At 40.8% G+C, this 21,272-nt stretch overlaps 1 protein-coding gene across 6 annotated transcripts in view; it reads right to left on the reverse strand.

Annotated features, from left to right (window-relative positions):
* Positions 1 to 1,801: 1,801 nt before the first annotated feature.
* Positions 1,802 to 21,272, reverse strand: part of LOC124272502 (steroid 17-alpha-hydroxylase/17,20 lyase-like) — a 316,834-nt gene continuing 297,363 nt past the window's right edge. The window contains exons 1-11 of one of the 6 annotated variants that reach the window (XM_046707704.1): positions 16,428 to 16,455; positions 14,096 to 14,289; positions 11,551 to 11,628; positions 10,660 to 10,758; positions 10,102 to 10,195; positions 9,664 to 9,822; positions 8,618 to 8,826; positions 6,455 to 6,583; positions 4,790 to 4,894; positions 3,747 to 3,881; positions 1,802 to 3,142 (exon numbers count right to left, since the gene is read on the reverse strand). In XM_046707704.1, coding sequence (XP_046563660.1) covers positions 2,796 to 3,142; positions 3,747 to 3,881; positions 4,790 to 4,894; positions 6,455 to 6,583; positions 8,618 to 8,826; positions 9,664 to 9,822; positions 10,102 to 10,195; positions 10,660 to 10,758; positions 11,551 to 11,628; positions 14,096 to 14,252 — 1,512 coding nt within the window. In that variant the 5' untranslated portion in view covers positions 14,253 to 14,289; positions 16,428 to 16,455 and the 3' untranslated portion in view covers positions 1,802 to 2,795. Of the gene's footprint in view, positions 3,143 to 3,746; positions 3,882 to 4,789; positions 4,895 to 6,454; positions 6,584 to 8,617; positions 8,827 to 9,663; positions 9,823 to 10,101; positions 10,196 to 10,659; positions 10,759 to 11,550; positions 11,629 to 14,095; positions 14,290 to 14,680; positions 14,824 to 15,037; positions 15,196 to 16,427; positions 16,456 to 21,272 lie in introns of those variants that run through there. The other 5 variants (XM_046707700.1, XM_046707702.1, XM_046707701.1 and 2 more) reach the window with 5 other exon arrangements.

Here is a 21,272-nt window from a genome sequence, read left to right on the forward strand (position 1 = left end):
CTTGTATGAGTTATCTGTAACTCACTTATACTGTTGAATGGCATTGCTTCGGTGACCAGTGGTTCTCGCGATTAGTTGTTCATCTACACCTTGATGGAACCAACGTTCACCGCAGGTGGCACGAAGTGAATGATTCGAGGAAAAAACCTGAAAGAGAAATAGCTTGATGAATGTAATAGTTACAACATCAACAGGTTAATATTTAACGGAATATTTAAACTGAAAACTATTAGTAAGACATTTAATATCACAGATATTATAAGAGGTGAAAGCTAATGAAAAGCTCATCTGACACGTTGAACGGTCTTGGCTAGTGTATCTATTCCAGTTGGAGAGGCATAATACCAACATCGCCTTTGGGTCGATTCAGGGGTCGCAGATAAAATGCAGCTAGTGCATTGGCTGGTCGAACACTTAATATATTTTCTAAACAAGAAAACAATCGACCTTTCAAGTGGTGGTACCTCAAGGCCGTGACAACTTTAGGTGTGCCCTTGACATTATTCTATATTATAGGATATCTATGATATTTATATAGCGCACATCAATTCCACGCAACTAGTCCATGTTCAAGGAGCTGATATGTTTTCCTCTCGATCACTAGATTTCAATCTCAACGGCACATCGTATTATCAATCTCAACTCCGGTTGGGTAGCCAAGTGGGTAAAGCGTTGGCTCGTCACGCCAAAGACCCGGGTTCAATTCCCCACATGGGTACAATGTGTGAAGCCCATTTCTGGTGTCCCCCGCCGTGATGTTGCTGGAATATTGCTAAAAGCGGCGTAAAACCAAACTCGCTCATTCGCAACTCCCCGGCCACTAGGCGCACAGAGTTATTGCGGCTTCCTCATCCTTACGAGGTACCCAGCTGGGTGGACTGGGACACATTGTCACAGTACTTTGTCCAAGTTTACTGCACGTTGCTGCACCCGCAACTAGGTAGTTGTGGCCACCATCTGTTCATATACTAACGAATACGTGGGTTCTTTTTAGTGCACGGGGGTTGTGTAGTGTACACTAGGGGTTGTGACAACACTGAAAGAGTCTGCACACAAAGTTGACTCCAAGGTTTTTACACCCGGTGTTTGCTCGATCCCCACACCTCGCTGGATCACTATCCTGGCTCCTTAGACAGCTCGCCCACCATAATGCATCGTTCCTGTAGACAATCCAGGGTACATGGTACTAAACTTGCTGGGGTATTATTCCTTTCTATGTCTGTTGATCCAGCTATATGGCGGTGGTCAGTAAATAATCGGGTCAGGACCAGAAGATCTAGTACTCAACAGCATGAGCATTGGTCTCAGTAATTGGTATATGTGTCAACCAAGTCAGCAAGCCTGACCATCCGATCTCGTAAGTCGCCTCTTAGGACAAGCATTGGTTACAGGAGATCAATTCTAACCCGGATCTTCTCGTTTACGTGATGTTGAGGGTGTCCGAGTAGTTTGTTGGTTGTTTAACACCGCATTCAGCAATACTCCAGTTATATATACTCCTTTGCTTTTGCACAATATTCTTTACATTGAAGCCGATTGCCAAACAATGTGTCTTATAAAACATATGTTGGGATTGACAGTGGTGACAAGGAAACACATAAGGATTTACCAAACAGTTGCTTTTAAAAAACTGTTTGCACCGTGTACCTTGCTGTACTTTCATAGAGTGTTCATCGAGTCACGCCATGATGATTGGACTTAATTACTGTTTTGTTCCTTTACCAACCGTCGGAACAATATTCACTACACAGGATTACGTCAGTTGACATGAGGACACTTCAGATTAAAGATAAGATATGTGGATGAACAACTCCTTTATTGCAATCAAAAGTGATGTTTCGTCATCAATCAAGTGATGTACAAAGTATGGTTAAGAAGCATCTATAAAAGCATAAAGAATTATTTTTACAATTTTTGACTTGGTGCATTGTGCTACTACAATAGATTTGAGAAGCCTGTTAAATATAACGTCTGTGCTAAAGCATATACAGTCTCAGTTATCCTCAGAAACATATTCCGTTTGGTGTAAAGGGCAAAATAGCTGTGAAGTCATCCCTCTTATCACATCACCTTGAGAATTTTTGAATCTTTATGCACAGAAGTAGATATGAAACACAGTCTCACTTGTCTCCTTAATTTCAAGGTCAGGTGGGTAAATCAGTGGATGGAAACTGCTTCTAAATGCTAATTGTTCTAAATCGAGCAGAACTTCAAGACACATTTTTGAACACACCTGCGAAGGTTTTGTTGAAATGGCCGATCTTGTATATTTTGGAACAAGACATTTTTCGTGTTTGAAAGAAGTTGTAATCGCGCACACAGAATATCAAATGGCCGGCGCAAAAAGTGTTCAGTATGTCACTTTTGATGATTGTATTTATTAAAGATCCGATTTTAAGAAACGATCACATTAAAAATATATAACACACAAAGACTGAACAAAAAGAAGCAGCATGAACGCCATTTTGAGTGCACTAGCTGAGGAGTGATTTCAAGTATATAATTGTCGATATAGTATGTATATCTTAAACCCCATCATCGACTGGTCCAGCCTTAACAAGTTTGTTATAATTCCACCTTGAATAATATCAAATTACAGATTGGCCTCAACATTTATCCTTGGGTCAGCAGCGTGCCCTAATTGATTAAATGAAGCTAAACGTGTCAGTATTGTACCCTCAATGTCTCAGCGTAGCTGTAAATAACTCTGCATTTGTCACTTGATTATTTTATTTCAGTCTTTTGACCAACTATGAAACTGAAACTCTGCACGAAATGGAACACAAAACACTAACTTAAATTCGCGATTTCATGACAATTTTGTATCTCCCAGGAGTATTAACTGCCCCCTTACTCTGTGGCTCAAAGTCGTGCTGTGTCCCCGGGGCAAGTGATATGGTGAAACCCCTCAGTATTCCAGCAAGAAAGAGGTGAAGCTCGGGTTTTGCAACTGTCTCCCCGAGACAAACTCTCCTTCCGGCAGAGAACGGAAGCCAGCTATCTGGCTTGGGACCCATCTTTCCATCTGAGTCAAGGAATCGTTCAGGTTTGAACGTATTGACATCCTCCCATTGGTCAGGGTCAAAGTGCAAGGCGTCGTGGTTGATAATCACCATTGTTCCCTTGGGAACATCATATCCACCTGAAAATTATCATCAATATCTTAAGAAATACATTCATCTATCCCAATTTCTGATGGTTTGATAAAGACAGCCTAACTGACATAAATCAATTCGTAATCACATTTGATATTAAAACTATTTATCATCATCATCATCATCATCATCGAAGCATATACTGAAGCATCATACTCGGCATCCATAGTGAGGTAAAACATGTAACCTTGACGGAAGAGCAGATATGCATAAAATAAACATATATATTAATTTATTTACGAAATACACAATATTTAGTAATAAAAGAAACCGAACTCATACATTTCAAGACAACATCGTTTACATTTACCTTTTCTTCCAATAACAAACGTCACAGACATAAGGAAATTACTTTTTTTCGGCGCATGTCTTTGTTTTAATCAAGCGTCTGATTTCTATTGTCATCATTGTTATATCCATAATCACCATAACAATCAAAGGTGTCACGCTGCCATGACTACCAGAGACAACAACTCGACGACAGGCACGTGTAATGTCCACGTGACAAGACCATTGTTTCAGGAAACCAAGACTTCATCAAACACTATTATCTACCCTCCACACGTTTGAGGAACGTACTGTAATACCTACCAACTGTGGTATCGCACAGCGTGGAGTGAGCAACGCCAATGGGAACGACTGACCTCAACCTCATGACCTCATGTATCACTGCATCGGTGTATGGCAAGTTCTCCCTGTCCGAAACGTGCACGTTCAGATCAGGACCTGCAACCACAGCAAATACCACTGTCAAGGAGACATGGACAAGGTCATGAGTTAACCACATTGCAAGAAGGTCTTACGCAGCTTTACTTGGGCAGGTATCACACAACATTATGCATCCTATGTTCACAGAAACCGCGTGGAAGGTGGGTTTTACGCCGCTATTTTCAATATTTCGTTCTAAAATGATACTTTACCAAAGTAAATGCAAACATATTCATTTAAAAGAGGCTCGATGGGACCACATGTGTATGATGTAAGGACATACAGGATAATGGTAATACAAGACAAATCTTATGGATGACAACTTCTTGATTTCTGGGCTAGTTCTTGCCCCTTCTTCAGGTGGATGGTATCTTCTGAATCAAGAAGGGAAAGGTCAGATGGTCAGCCTGACGTGTGTTATCCATTCTTTGTCGGTGAGGTTCAGAGGAAGCTATGGGATGATGAAATGCTTCTCTTGGTGTTCCTACCAATACACTTGCAACTTCCTTCATCAACCCCCTCGCAATTTAGAGAAACCTATTGATGCACATTTCACACTATGTGTTTACTACTGCCCACTACCATTCATTATACCACATCGTCACTGGTCTACCGCTTTACTCTTAACGTCCAAACCGAAGCGGTCATATTTTATATTCACGTCCAAATACACACTTGCAGTTTCTTTAATGCTACATGTTTTCAAAGTCAGCTTTGTAAGCGTTTGTGTTTTGTGTTGGCTTGGTATCCCTATCAGTTTGTGTTTGCAGTTTCTGCAAGTTCTTGATCGTATAAATGCCATTAAAGACCGTGTACACTCATACGTAGCTAGGTACAATCTATTCATCACACAAGCTAATGATAGGATATCAAAGATGTCTATAGGTTATTGTTTAAATATTGCAACAGCCTTTCTTTCAACGCACCAATAACGGAGTCCACCTCCTGGTGCACCTTCTTCTGGATGTCAGGATGGAGAGCCATCGTCAGGAGACACCAATGAAGCGTGTTCCTCGAGGTTTCTGTACCAGCTGAAATGTTACATGACATATATGTATTATACCATGAATTCAAAGAGAAGCGATAAGTGTCCTTTAAAACAACGGTGAGAGTTGTGATTCACTCATTGTTTTCAAAATGGTGATTCAAGACAAGCAATGTCAACATAGTGAACAATCTTAGTGCAACATCTCTGTAGCAGTAAAAGACTACAAAGATTTGTATGGCTTTCTAGCTTGCTCCTGTTAGGATATGCACCTGATGGGTGTCGTCCCCATCTATCACAAGGAGACATCCTAGTAATTCGTGAGAAGAGTCTGTTCCGGCTGTTAATTATGTATAAACTTCTTGACAACTATGCTTCTCAAGAGAAGTCCAGCTGTTAATTAAGTATAAACTTCTTGACAACTATAAAGGCCCGACTCATGGCCATGACCAATAACCTTTAATCATCGAACATACTATTTTAATTGAGGGTTGTAATATGGCAGTGAAATTCCTTTTTAGAGAATGCAATGTTCTTTTAAGGTTCATGAGCGATTCATAAACATTGTCTTCTGAAAATTGTTAGTTATCAGGAATGTTTTACTATCAAAGGTAATCATTGACGCAGAAGTTACTCTATCCAGATGCTTCAGCAGTCAAGGGTAATCTGCAATCTTCAAGACCTATCGAACATAGTATAGAAGTTTGTGGAAGGTAAAAAAGACTACATAAGTGGGCGAGGTATGCCACACTTATCCCACATCACACCAAGACGGACGATGTTATGAAATCCATCTGTTTACAATCTAGCTAGCCATCCTATGCCTTTTAAGAAGCTTGAATCCTGCTGCTACTAGGTCAATACCATTACCTGCTATGACCACAGCTATTTCATTTTCCACCGGCACTGAATTTTGTACCTCCACTCTATTGAGTGCTCAATAGTAATTTCCTTCCCATAAATAATATTGATTTGTAAACCAGAACACACCCGTAATTGTTAACATTGTTTGTTTTTCGTTATTTCATGCTCAATTCTTTAGCACATGAATTCTTTAGCACGTGGATTTCTGGGTTACTTTCTTGTTTCAGTTTGGACAACAGCACGTGAAAAGATGTTATTCAGCTTCTTTTGAGTGGGAAGAGAGATAGGGAATGAGATCGGAAAGGTACAAACATATATGTCCACATGGTGTTTCACTATGTTGTCTAGCACTAACCGTTCTCAGTCAGTAACAATTTTCCTTGGCATATTATCATAATGTTTATTGTTGTGTAGCATAACTGTTGTGGAAACATTACGGAATAATGTTGTTTGTTGTTGGTTGGTTTGTTCTTAAACCCCGCACTCAGCAATGTTCCAGCTGTATGGCGGCGGTCTGTAAATAATCGAGCCTGGACTAGACAATCCAGTGATCAACAGCATGAGCATCGATCTACGCAATTCGGATAAGATGACATGTGTCAACCAAGTCAGCGAGCCTACCCCCCCTATTGCATCTTACGACAAGCATTGGCTGCTAAAGACCAATTCTAACCGGGATCTTCAAGGTACTTTTCTTTGTAATGAAACGTGTGGAACGTCTTGCATAAACTAGATGACTCACCGAATACTAAGTCAAAGATTGTCATGGCCATATGCATGTTTGTAATCTGTGACATTAGGACAGGATCGTCCCCTTCATCTGCTTCTTGCTGAGCCTGTATCAACGCATCTGTGAAGTCCCGTATCTCATCTGTAAAGGATTCAGCAATCGATCAGTCTGTAATCCTGTCTGTATTCAAGTAAATGAACTGTCCTAGGAAACCAGGACAGAGAGACATTTAGAGAAAGTCTTCATGGCATTCTTGAAGTAGCGCAAGTTATCGCTGCCTTCTTGAAGCTTACTCGTCATATTCATTTATTATGAAGAGTATCAACTATAATGTAGCATTTTTGGAATGTTTTCATATTTTTTCCGTCTTTAACTAAATTAATAAAATACTAGAAAAACGTACATTTTCCTTTCCTCCAAATTATTACTCAGTATGATTCAGGCAAGACACAAAGATATACTGAACCAAAAAGAAATGATTTATATTGAAAATGGGTAGTAGTTAATATGGGAGAATACCATAATGGCCAGGTCAAACATGACGCATCCGCCTATTTCAACTGCTTCTGACCCAGAAATATGGTGATAATAATAATCATAATAATAATAATAATAATAGTCACAGTGATGGGAGTACACCAGGTGAAGTCCTTCACCAAGTCTGCCCAGAGTCGGTCTTTTGTGGAGAAGCTTTCTGAGAAGCCATTGCATCGTGTGTACATGCAGTGTGTTGAACAGAATAGCAATCCCACAGACTCCTTCGCCTGGATGAAGTCGGCTGGTCTTAAATGTGAAACCGAGGGCTTCCTTTTTGCTGCTCAGGACCAGTCACTTCCCACTCGCAATCGCCTAAATGTGATTCTTAAAGAAAATATCAATATGAAATGTCGACTTTGCAATGAATTCACGGAGACCGTCCAACACCTTGTCAGTGGATGCCCTTCCTTGGCACAAACAGCATATCTTAAACGACATGATGGCATGGTTCGTTGCTTTTACTACCGTCTCCGCCATGCCTGTGGCTTTGACTCGAGGTCCATCCATGGTACGACCCTGAACATGTCCAGGGCGTCATGGAAAATGATGCTTTCAAACTTCTGTGGAATAGGCCCATATACAGCCTCAGAAGAATTCCAGCCAACAAACCTGATCTTGTCCTTTTTGATAAAGCCAATGAATTTATTTATATCATAGAATTTTCTGTCCCTTTTGACACCAATGTGATTGGCAAGATTAAGGAAAAGCATGATAAATATGCGGACCTCGCCTTTGAAATGTCTCGCTTGCATCCCAAGTACACTGTCGTCAGGCTCCCCATTGTTCTCGGTGCCCTTGGTTTGGTACCTCCTGATCTCTTGGCGCAGATCAAGAGAGTGCCTGGGTTCTCCACCGGGAGTACAGCCCTTCTGACCCTCTGGGTAATGCAGAAGGCTGCAGTGTTGGGGAGCCTTCATATTCTCCGGAAAGTTCTTGGTGGGTTCGACTAGGCAGCGTTTCCTGGGAGAAGTCCCATTCGCTGTCTGGGCTGCGTGTAGAGGGGGCAAGGGCCCTGAGCTGATGATGAGCCTTACCAGCCTGACTGTGCCAGGATCACCCGAACCCTCTCTGCTGCATATTATCCTTAATCTGTAAAACATAATAATAGTCCACAGAAATGTGGTGATAAGGAAAAACATGTTAACAGTCTTTGAGAGATAAACACCTCCCGTTGCCATGCTGTTGTGAGGGCGACCAGGGGCATACGCGGTACTGAACGCGCTCCAATACAGACGGCTAGTCCCTGTGAAATCAAAAAATGATTCCCATCGTGCGTTCCCATCGTGTGTTCCCATCGTGCTACTGTTGCCTGTGGATGGTGCACCAAGCGCACCTGAATGCCTAATCCTGTTTTAGAGTACCCTCATTACATCTGTAAACAAGATGTATCCACTAGCAAAACACTTTGTTCTATAAGGTTATGTTTGGGATAAAGTTGCACGTGAAGTTTCTTTTTAAGTATATATTGACAAGTGTTACCTTTTCAGCGTTTTGGTCACAAACCTAATCCGGCATATACGTCTAGTTTATTCCTGTTTTCAATAGTAGACAACAAATTACAGTAATTGAGGAACTTTAACTCTGATGATGCTTACCTTTGTTGAACGTTTTTCTGTGGGCTGGTAAGATGATGCTTACCTTTGTTGAACGTTTTTCTGTGGGCTGCAATTTCTTTCTTGATGGAATCTAATAGTTTATCGGTGACTCGAGTAACACGTCTGAATCTAGGCGTTGGACACAGACGAAGCGGGGGAATTGAATCTTCCAGAAATCCTTCTCCAGCTTCTTTCATAAAATCGTCCAGGGTGACGACGTACGCTTTATAGTATTCAGAGTCTACATTTTCACTAGAATTAAAGAAACATTCTGATGAGTTTGGTTTAACTCAGCTTTGACGGTTGACAGAGTAATGCGGTTCCGGTTTTACACAGTTTCCATTTGGTGAAACCCTTGATGGTTCTGACAACCAGGAAAAAGCCTTGAGTGCTAATCTGTGACTTTTATACATAATAACGCATTTCTGACACGTACATTAGAAGGTACATGGGAGACTACAACATACGCGTCAAGACGTCAAAACCCTACGGTCGTTCATACTCGTATCTCTGTACTCTGCCTCTGTTTAACATTACTGAATAAAATATCTTCAGCAGCCCATGCTTGTCGTAAGAGGCGACTAACGTGTGCTAGTGGGTAAGCTCGCAGAGTTGGTTGAAAGATGACATCGTATCCCAATTATGTCGATCGATGCTCATGATGTTGATCACTGAAGTCGATCATTTACACACCGCAATCAAATAGCTGGAATTTTGCTCATTGCGGAGTTACACAACAAACGAACACACAAACAAAAGAAGAAATCAAACTTAATAAGATGAGGCTCGGTTATCAAGATCGTACACAAAAATATCTTATTGATGAAATTTGTTCCGTAAACCACACACACACAAACAAATACATATTCAATACACAAGTTAGCCAGTGTTTTTGAGAAACAACTGAAGATTAGATGATTGCGTGAGGTGTCACTGTCAGCCTTCTCATGTTCTCAAAACATGTTTATGCAGAAGAAAAACAATGTGTTTTAACTTAAAGTTCAGATACCTGAGACTCTAAGAACAATAATACATTCTGTGTTAAAAGATATCTATAAACAACAACCAAAATAACAAAGATATTATTACCTGATTTTATTGAACAGCATTCCTGTCATCATGTTGGAGATCGACAGTGACAGGTAGGGGAAAGGATCAAAGGCTCCTTGTTCCTTTCTCATCAACGTTGTAGTGATGTTGAGTGATTGGGACACTTTCCGGCTGAGGTTATCTCCCATTAGATAGTGCCTGATACACATATATATATGAAAATATATCAAATTGCACTTTGACTAACCTAGTATCACACATTAACATACTTTGGGGATAATGACTCCCATTCTCTAATCAATGATTCAAGCTCCATCCAAATCCATGTAATTTCACTGAATAGTATGGTCATGTGTTAATGCCCCTCAAATTTTAAACATTTGAGAATACTTGGAATTCACTGTTTGAAGAAAACTATCATTTTTGGCAACTAAGTATAACCCATGCCTTCTTTGCATAAAAAAAGTGAAAATTTACCTGAGCGCTTTGGATGTAATTTTCCGGTGCAACTTCCACGTTGGGCCGTACGATGCGTTGACTATGTCTTTTCCTCCCTCGGTTAATTTAGTTACTGGGGATAAATAAAAAGTGTTAAATGACCATATCCATCCATCCATCCACCCACACCACCACAACAATACACCCCTATACGCACAACCATAATTGTTTTATGAGGGGTCGTGTTCCGAGACAATGAAAGCAAGGAAACAATTGGCATGAAGAAAACTGAATAATGATCATTAATTCGGTCTTACAGAGGCACTCTCCACAATTTCAGTGCCCGTTTTGAAATGTAGTCCACTGACCACTCAAATATCTCAATATTAAAGCGTAATATTATAATCCCAATAAAACACTGTGTGGTCTGGTTGGAAGTATGTGTGTGGAGAAATCAATGGAAGAAAGGAAACAATAAACATGAACATATCTTAAAACGACTGGTATTCGGACCTACAGAGAGACTTTCGGCGATTTGCCCAAATATAGAATTATATTAGTGTTTTTATAGTATGTATGTGGTGAATGATGTCTTACCAACATATGTATCCGGCCTTCCTGCGAAGTCTGCTTGTCTTGTAATGAGAGCTTCCGTTACAACATCTATTCGACTCAGAATAACTGCTTTGAGAGTACCTGAAATCATTATGTTCATTTCTGTAATTGTGAATACGAATATCTTCTTATCAGCGAATAGGTTGCATATAAGACCCGTGAAAATCCTGATTATAATTGGTCTTCAGCAACCCATACTTGTCTTACAAGGCTACTAACAGGATTGGGTGGTCAGGCTTGTTGATTAGGTTGGCACATGTCATCGTATCCCAATTGTGTAGATCAATGCTCATGCTGTTGATCACTGGATTGTCTAGTCCAAACACGATCATTCATTGGTGTCGCTAGAATATTGCTGAGTGTGGCGTAAAACAATAAACAAACAAAACCTAACATAATTGTTCTCCTAGGGGTACAGAGTTACTGGTGCGGCATTAGTGAGAATCTCTGCACAATTCACGATTGACCGTCATGGAAGACCACGACGTCCTCAGTATTCGACTGTATGCTGTATACGTTCTACATAAGTAGTTGAAATATACATGGTCACCAGTGTCCAGGATCCTCATGAAAGCCTTCATTATTTAACATGGATACAAAGGCAACAAAACCCTTTTTCCAAACGCAGGATCCATTTAGACATAAGGAATTAAAAGATCATTGTCAAAGGGTGATAGTACCAAGTCTTCAAAAAAAACTAAGGATGCATTCAAAGATCACTATTAAATAGTTATGGTACCGGAGTACCATGGTACGTGCACAAACTTTAACTGTAACAGATATAATGTTTGTAACCGATGCAATAAATTTGATGATGCACTCCACATTTCTACCTGATACATTGTTGTACCATCGTGAAGCAGGTAATCTTACCCAGCTGAATCGTCATAACTGGACCGTATGTTTTGCTCCAGTCGCGAAGTTTTCGGAACAGGAGAGTCCCTCGTACCTCTGGAGATAAAAAGCATCATCTTGATGTGGTTTTACTTACATGGCTCTTCTTACATGCTTAATTACATGGTCGTATTTACATAATATATATACATAGTTGTCGTCACGTGATTGCACATACACGGATGTAGTTACATTGGTTGCAGTCAGATACATGCTGTTACATAAATGTAGTTACAGAACTCACGTGGGGTAATCCCTGTCCATCTCAACCGGAAGTTAGTCGTCACCAACTGCCATTTGCCCGATAGGCAGTCGATCTCGGTGGAGAATGAGTCCCAAACTTTGTAAGATTTTTATATTCCAAAGCAGTAAATGTTATGAAATCGACTTGTCTCATAAGCTCATTGGCCATGGATGATAACCCCTATATCATTTGGTCATGACACGTTATATTTTATTTACATTTGAAGCATTTCTTGACACGTCTTTTGGCACGAATCAGAAAAGCCGAGAAATCGAAATCGAAGTCTTTGAATTCATTTCACGTATTGTGCATTTTTAGGCTAAATGAGGTTATGTAGCCGCTGTGTCAAGATTTTAGCTTCTGTCAAAACATACAAACTGAGATATTAACGAAACCAATAACTGTACGCCCCGATGGTAGTTGCTCATGTAAACAAATCAACTGTACGGGTTGTTGAAAAGGTACTGTACGGGTAGTTGGTTTCGTGTTATTTATCAACTGAGGTAGGACCTTGGTTTGAAGCATGCAGCTGTGTATTGAACGACATATTTGGTCCAATGTTTCTCTTTTTCCATCTACGCAAACCTTTAAAGCAATGCCACTGAAATATTCTGAAATCTTAGCAAGAACTTCATTTTATAAAGATACCTGGGCCATCTATCACTCTCTACCGGGATATATTGTCTATCGGGGAAATTGTAGCTGATGACGACCAACCTTCGGTTGAGCATGGGCAGTGCTTACCCCCTGTGGAACTGTACTGAGATTGTGGGGCCGTGATATATTACCAACAGCGGCATAAAACTACATTCACTCACTCACTGACATAGATTGTAGTTACTACAAGGTTAGAGTTACATTGTTTAGTATTTAGATTGTAGTGTTTACCTGTTTCTAGTTACATGATTGTAGTTACATAGTTGTAGCCATGGCTGTAGTCGTATGCTTGGACTGACATGTTTCAAGCAACATGTTGTCAAACATACTTGTACATATATGGTTGAATTTACAAGGTTGTATTTACGTTTAAGAATTACAGGCTTGTAGTATCAGCGTGGTAGTTTTATGCTTGTACTCACATGGTTAGGTTACATGTTAGTCCTGGCTTGTTTGTACTTGATGTTTGTATGTATCATATGTACATGGTTGTATTTACATTTAAGAATTACAAGACTGTAGCTTTAGGGTTAAATGACCATATTTAATTCTTGGTGAAGCTGAGGCAATGTTTCCGTCTAAAAATGATGTCAAGTGATGTTAGCCGCCTGGAGCAACTATATGCCATAAAACGGAGAGGTAACCGAGTTAATTGCACTTTAGGAGACTGCACTACACAATGACAACTTACGGCAAGCGTGACGTCGTTTAGCAAGGGTACATTGGGTCAATTCATTATATTCTATGGGGTGTTTTTCAATTCCCAATCTGCCTACAGTTGTAATTTTACCCAAATTGGACTGTATGCCCAAATTGGGCAGAAATGACTGTAGGCACATTGGTACCAAAGCCGTTTGATGACGAGGGGCAGACTAGAATGGCGTAGTGACGTCATTTCAGTGTGACGTTATGCAAAAGGTGTACTTTATCTCCGGATAAAGTACTGTCGGAGTCTTTGACCTTGTAGCGAAGCATGTTAGAAATATGAACATTTACCGATGTTGCAACAAGACGTCTCTCCGTCAAACATTAACATGTCTTGCCATCATGTATTTTCCGAAAGTTTTACCATGCCGACAATTGTTATAGTACTGTCATCTTTTCAATAGTGCGCACACTGTGATAATGAAATTTAACCCCAACATAAACATTGAGGCGGAACTTAATTTATGTTCATGTGCGTATATGAATACTTGTCATCTTTGCACCACAGTCGTGTGACGTACAGTTTTTGTACATGTGAGTGAGTGAGTGTGTTTTACACCGCTTTCAGCAATATTCCAGCAATATCACAGCGGGAGACATCACAAATGGGCTCCACACATTGTACACATGTGGGGAATCGAACCCGGGTCTTCATCGTGACAAGCGAAAGCTTTAAGTACTAAGCTACCCCCATGCCCCTTAAGAACATGTGAATTAACACGTGCTCTTGTTGAAATGATCATATTAGAATCTGATAACAAGTCACAAATTACATGTATAAAGATAATATGAAGTTCTGACAGCACAGACTTTAACGCTCAATGCAATTCGAGACATAATATATAATTGAATGCATTCATTCGATAAGTAGAAATACCGTTGTTAGATTCACATGGAAAATATATTAAAGTCACTCACCCAAAAGGTTTCCAACTAACGGCCATCCCTTTGGTCCTGGCGGTAGGTTGTATCGTTTCTTAAAGAGATTATAGGCGATAAGTCCAAACACTATCCCAACAACAAGAGCCTGGGTTACCACAGACTGGGGCCCCAACTGTGATAAACACTCAAACATCGTCCTTCTTTAGAAGTCCCTTTAGCTGTGCTTGAATCTGAAACAATTCAAATGATTTAGTCATATAAAGTTGCAGTACAAAAACAACCCGTGAAGATCCGGGTTAGAATAGTCGATCTTCAGTAACCCATGCTTGTCGTAAGAAGCGACTAACGGGATCAGGTTGTCATGCTCGCTGACTTGATTGACATCGTATCCCAATTGCGTAGATGGATTCTCATGCTGTTGATCACTGGATTGTAAGGTCCATATTCGATTTTTTACAGACCGCCGCCATTTTGCTGGAATATTGCTGAGTGCGGCGTAAAACTAAACTCATTCACTCAGTGTACAAAAAACACCCATGTCTCAGTGACAGTTATATATAAACACTGTAACATCGTCCTTCTTTAGATTGTCCCGGAACAGAAGGAACTTGGTCACATCACCTCAGTATCATGAGACACAGCCGCCAGACATCCAGTGTATGACTCTGACTTGGAACTGACTGATACGACTGCAGGAATTGCAACCAAACCAGTCTACACTTTGTAGTCAACACACTGTCTTCAGACAATAGTGTGTGCACGACTGTGTCGTATAGGGTACACTGAAACAAGGAGACCTGAGCTGTGTGTGTGACCTATGGTATATCCGGTATCGAGCCTCCACTGTACGTCTGACCTAATTCAGTCTGGGTCCTTGCACTAAGATTATTGTCTGGTGTCGGAGTCCCGGGTAATATTCGACATGCAGCTTTTGTGACAACGTTCCCAGGATACTTTAGTCGCTAAAACTGAACGAACCTTTGATGGCTTGTCGAGTAGCATTGGATGAGCTCCGTATACGACTAAATACCTACCTCGGTGTTGACGTACCCGTGGACACACTGACAGAGCGTGCTTTGATGTGTCTTTATATAGAAATAGGGTATAATGAAATAGCACGTCTTCTTGCGAGACGTTCTGTTTACTGACCTGATTTATATCGTTCAGGGGCACGTATTTTAATGACCTACATTTGTGCTGATATCCCGGGCATGGGATATTGTTCACCAGGTCAAGGTGACACAGACAGTCTTATGGAAAATGAAATGAAATATCATGTTACTAATGTCATGTAACAGTGTAACCACTGTCATGTAACTTCTACCCTGAAATATCTACCTGTATCTACCGCTCCCTGTAACTACACCCGTGTTACTAATGTCATGTAACAGTGTAACCACTGTCATGTAACTTCTACCCTGAAATATCTAGCTGTATCTACCGCTCCCTGTAACTACACCCGTGTTACTAATGTCATGTAACAATGTAACCACTGCCATGCAACTTCTACCCTGAAATATCTACCTGTATCTATCTCTCTGTAACTACACCCGTGTTACTAATGTCATGTAACAATGTAACCACTGCCATGCAACTTCTACCCTGAAATATCTACCTGTATCTATCTCTCTGTAACTACACCCGTGTTACTAATGTCATGTAACAATGTAACCACTGCCATGGAAGTAATACCCGGGTATTTTACGTCCATGTTGTTAGGACGCTGTAACTACTATTTTGTAAGCCCATAACTCCACATTGTATCATTGTGATATTGAAATGCTAGCCAGCAACAGCAACTCTGTAACAACATCCATGTAACTCCATCCTGTAACTCAAACATTCACTCTGTCTATGAAACCCGTGAAGATCTGGGTGAGAAAGTGGCCTTCGGCAACGTAAGAGGTGACGTCAGACTCGCTGACTTGGTTGACACATGTCATCATATCCAAATTGTGTAGATCAGTGGTCATGATGTTGGTCACTGGATTGTTAGGTCCAAACTCGATTATTTACAGACGGCCGCCACATAACTGGCGTATGATTGAGTGTGGCGTTAAACAACAAACAAACTTTAACTTCAATATTGCTATTTTATACGACCCTTTAAGTGGGTGAGTGAGTGAATATGGTTTTATGAATATTCCAGCAATATCACGGCGGGGAACACCAGAAATGGGCTTCACACATTGTATCCAAGCGGGCAACCGTGTAACTACATGCATTTGATTACATTAGGTAACTATCAGCCAGAAACTAGAAACGCGGGTCATTTGACTGTAAGTTCTGCAACTACCATGGTACTGTGGTTACATACATGTAAGTACATCCTGTGACAACGTCCTGGTAACTTAAACATTGCACGTACCTACGTATTTTCTGTCCTGCGAAGTAGGAAATGGGGGCAGCCTGTGATATAGGTCACTGCTGTATGACTCATATATCCACTGTTGGATCTATCAAGATCACGTCTTCTCTCAAACCATACAAGGATCAAGTCTATCGCTACATCTATTATTAGCGCTGATGATGTGTGCCGCCGGTGTACTATCGGGTGCAGGGCACTGCAACCCTATCATACCTGTCAGTTATGTCTCACCTGAACTTGGGATTTATTTGAGTAGAAAACTGTCTGGTCGTTTAAATAGCTGCTCAATACTCAGCTACCGTATTGATGGTAATAGTGATGAGGACACAGAACTCTAGTATTAACAAATCAACTCACCGACACGTCCAGCTCATCTGACATAAGACCCGACACCGACACTGTGATATATCATGATAAAAACACCGACACTGTGATACATCATGATAACCACACTGTGATATACCAACACCGACACTGTGATATGTCATGATAACAACACCGACACTGTGATACCGGGTATATCATGATAAAAACACCGACACTGTGATATATCATGATAACCACACCGACACTGTGATATATCATGGTAACCACACCGACACTGTGATATGTCATGATAACAACACCGACACTGTGATATATCATGATAAAAACACCGACACTGTGATATATCATGATAACTACACCGACACTGTGATATATCATGATCACCACACCGACACTGATATATCATGATAACCACATCGACAACACCGACACTGTGATATATCATGATAACAACACCGACACTGTGATATATCATGATAACACATAGCAACTAAAGTTAGCCATGACGCAGGTATATATAAGAAAATCATAAGCTGTTTGATTGTGACTACTGAAAACAATATGTAATTATAACTGTCATTCTGTAGTGACGACCTTGTAACTACACTGTACCGGTAAATGCTACCCTGCAACCACCACCACTCAGCTACCACACTGATCCTATAACCTTCAAGTTGTAAGAACGATAACGCAATCACTGTTAGGGGAACTATTTTTACACAAAGCGAATCTGCTGTTGACATGATCAACATGTATCTCTGAAACTCGTTTCGGCAATTACGAAATATAAAGGTGTAGACAGTGAGCAACATCATTGCCCATGAGTGTGTAACAACAGCAGAAGCCTATAACAGTCGTCGTTGCTCTGGTGGAGCGGAAGCCAGATGTCGTTGAACAGACGGACACACAAATACTGACACAGTTACCTCAGTGGGCGATAATGTCAGCGGGAGAAGCAGGACTTCGCCATGTCCTAGATTATCTGCAGCTACAACCCTGTGACTACTACCGCTCTAATGTTACAATGTAACTACTCCCATGTAACCACAATCTTTACTAGTACCTTGTAGTTGTAACTCTGTGACAATTTTATGCACTGTAAATGCAATCTTGTAACTACTTCCCAATAATGCCTAACTAATACTTACATCCATGTAACTACCATGTTAACCCTGGCGCATGAACTGACAACGACTCCATGTGTATTTGTGATCACTGACAGTTCACACATCCTTCACGGCGACGCGTGTTTATATCTTTATTTGCTTCGGGATCAAGCACAGCTCAAGCAACTCCCAGCAAGGCCGATGATTGTGTTTAATGCAGTGTGGCAACAATCTGTGGGAACCCCACTGTGTGTGTTTGGGGCGGTTGCCAATAATGGCTTATAGAAACGCTAAACTAGCCTCCCTGACCCAATGGATCTGAATTCTGGGGAAGCCTTGCATTGGCTTTACATTAATTGGCAGTCCAGGGTTCGATTCTCATATTGGGTACATATGGTGGCCGAGAAGCCTTATCGCTTTCTCGTCTCGTGTCATTGCTTCAGGTATATAGTGTGATGGCATTGCCTGGTGTCGCTCACGCGAATATGGCTATTTTCTTCCAGAGTGTATCGTTGAGCCACAGGCCACAGTTGGATGTTAGATTTGCTTTGCGAAAATACATCACTGTATGTCTTCAATCAGTGACTGATGAAAATATTCAGTTTCTTAATTATGAAATCTTTTCTTTGGAAAGAAGGCATCTAAACATTTTCTTCAAATCGCGACACTTATTTTGTCCCGGAACGTAACCAAGCTAACGTGGTGTCTTACCTATGGAATCCGAGAAGGGACATTGTTGGGTTGTCGCATTTTTGCGTTGTCGCCCTCTCAAAACAAGCAAAATGAGGCAAAATTAACCAAAATGAGACAACGCGACATTTCGGCCATTTGTCACATTGTCGCGATGTTGCATGTCGCGTTTTGAATAATATTTTTCTATTCCTCCAAAGGGCGACAACGCGACAATGTCCCTTCCAGGATTCCATACTTACCAGCGTTCGTTTTTTTCTTTTCACTGTGTTCCTTCAGATATAGTGACCTAACACTGTTGGTGATGATGACGTCACTGTTACTTCCATTTGCGCAGATGCAAAATGCACAAGTGAGGGTCATCTTGCGCGGTGGTGACTTTCGGCCTCTACGTCTGAGACCGCCAAATGTCTGGCCACCACAGACGAACGTTCTGGCAATATGGCCGTTCACAATGTAAGTCACAATCAAAACATTTTTCAAAACATTTAGCATTATTATTATTATTATCATTATTTTAAAAACAATTTTACAATTTAATTATTATGGGTTTTTTTTTGTGTTAATCCCAGAACACCAGGTGTTACCTTTCGTTTGTGCAATGCGGAGCAATTCGACTCATGCGAAGCGAAGATGACAGATTTTCTGTCCAATTTAATTTTTACTCCTGAAGTTTAATGTTCGAGGGTTCACAATCCCAAACATAATCGGGGTTTGTAGCCAAGACACATAGAAATAACAAGATCCATGAAAATCCGAATTAGAACTAATCTTCAGACATCAATCTTATTGACTGATGAATAGTGAACATTTAAGGACATGGAGGAACTCAACTACTTTCATTTCACATGCTGAAGGTTTTGTTTGTCGTTTAACGCCGAACTCAGCAATTTACCTGCTATGGTCTGTAAATAATCAAGTCCGGACCAGACAATCCAATGATCAACAGCATGAGCATCGATCTACGCAATTTGGATACAATTGCATGAGTCAACCAAGTCAGCGAGCCTGACCACCCGATCCAGTTAGTCACCTCTTACGAGAAGCATGGGTTGCTAAAGACCAATTCTAACCCTGATCGTCACGGGAAGATGAGGTGACGAGACAGCTTGTAGAAAACAGAAACGAAATACGGAACTGAAGACTGAAATAACTCAAGTATAATCTGCTTCAGTTTGAACTAGAATACCTCTACGACAAAGTATTAGATGTGCCGGGAGACCAATCAACAATAGTCCTGTGTTTGTGGGCCTCCACGAAAAACGATTTCTCAAGTCATTTGCAAAGAAGACATTTCTAAAAAAACAGGGAAAGAGACAGACTTCGTTGGAGTCCACGGGATCGGGAATTTTTAAGAAAGTGATAGAAGACCCAGACAAACAGTTGGGAAGCTACTGGGGAAAGCAGTTACACACACCAAGTGTAGCTTACTTAGAGACCACACAGTGTAGAGGAGCTCCCTACAAGAAGATCAAGCGCAACTTCAATAGATACCAGTAAGGTCAGGCAACAGCATACACCCGAATCAGAGAAACTCAGCATTCTAGAGTTCTTTACACTTTACAGAACACATTGATCATGATGACCTACACTGTGTTCCATAGAAACAAAACCATGTGATCCTGATGATGTTGACATTCTTGGTTATGACAACTGCAAGAACAACCGAACGTCGAGGAACACATCGAGAACATCAGAAAGGACAAGGATGGTTATTAAAAATGACATCAGTGAACATGTGTCACTACTTCACGGAACATTCGACATTGTATTATGGTGTAAAGTATGAAAGACTTACTCAGTGTCTAGAGTCAGTGAGTTTAGTTTAACGCCGCTTTTATCAATATTCCAGCAATATCACGGCGTGGGACACCAGATATGGGTTTCACATTTTGTGCCCATGTGGGCAATCGAACATCTTCGGCGTGACGAGCGAACGCTTTAACCACTAGGCTACCTCACCGCCCCCTCGATGTCCAGAATTACCCAGTTGGAGGGTGTCTTTAATTCCCCGAGGAACTATATGGTATTAGTGAACAAGTTGCTATATTGGAACAAGATACTGAGGGTTATGCTCAGCAAAACTAAAATATATACACACTAATGCATTAATGCACCCCCCTTGCAACGGTCTTCCAAACACTCTTTTTCCAACATCACCTACCGTCTATCATCCAGTATCATCTGCATTAAATGCATCCACTCTAGATGTGTGGGCTCAGGAATGAAGACTTAGGATGAAAGCCATTGTGGTACAATCACCGCTTCCTCTATATTGTTATGCGAAACTAACCTGCCAGTTTGATTCCATTTGGAATGTATGTGCTGGAATTTATTCTTTGCTTTCTCCAATAACTGTCTATAATTCTTATTAAAAGACATGCACATTTCGACAACATCAACGGGATCCTCAAACTAAGATCACGGATCTCCCTAGCCCACCATGATCTTTTCAGAGGATCCAACCACGAATACAATTCCCTGTGCTATGTCAATATCTCCATATAAAAGCCTCCATCCCTACCGAATAACACCTGGTCGGTACTGGCACACAGGAACTCATAAATACTGCTCAAAGAAGTTATGTTCCTGAGTGTGCCGTTGAACAAAACCAGCCCCAACAAACTAAGTCATCATTGAAATTGAAAACAAATTTGCTCATTACACGAATTATGGCGAAGTCTACCCAATTTTATGATTTTAATATTTTGGAAATTGAAGG

This window comes from Haliotis rubra, unplaced genomic scaffold, assembly GCF_003918875.1.
Source record: "Haliotis rubra isolate DU_JTF1 unplaced genomic scaffold, ASM391887v1 Scf170, whole genome shotgun sequence".
Lineage (NCBI taxonomy): Eukaryota > Metazoa > Mollusca > Gastropoda > Lepetellida > Haliotidae > Haliotis > Haliotis rubra.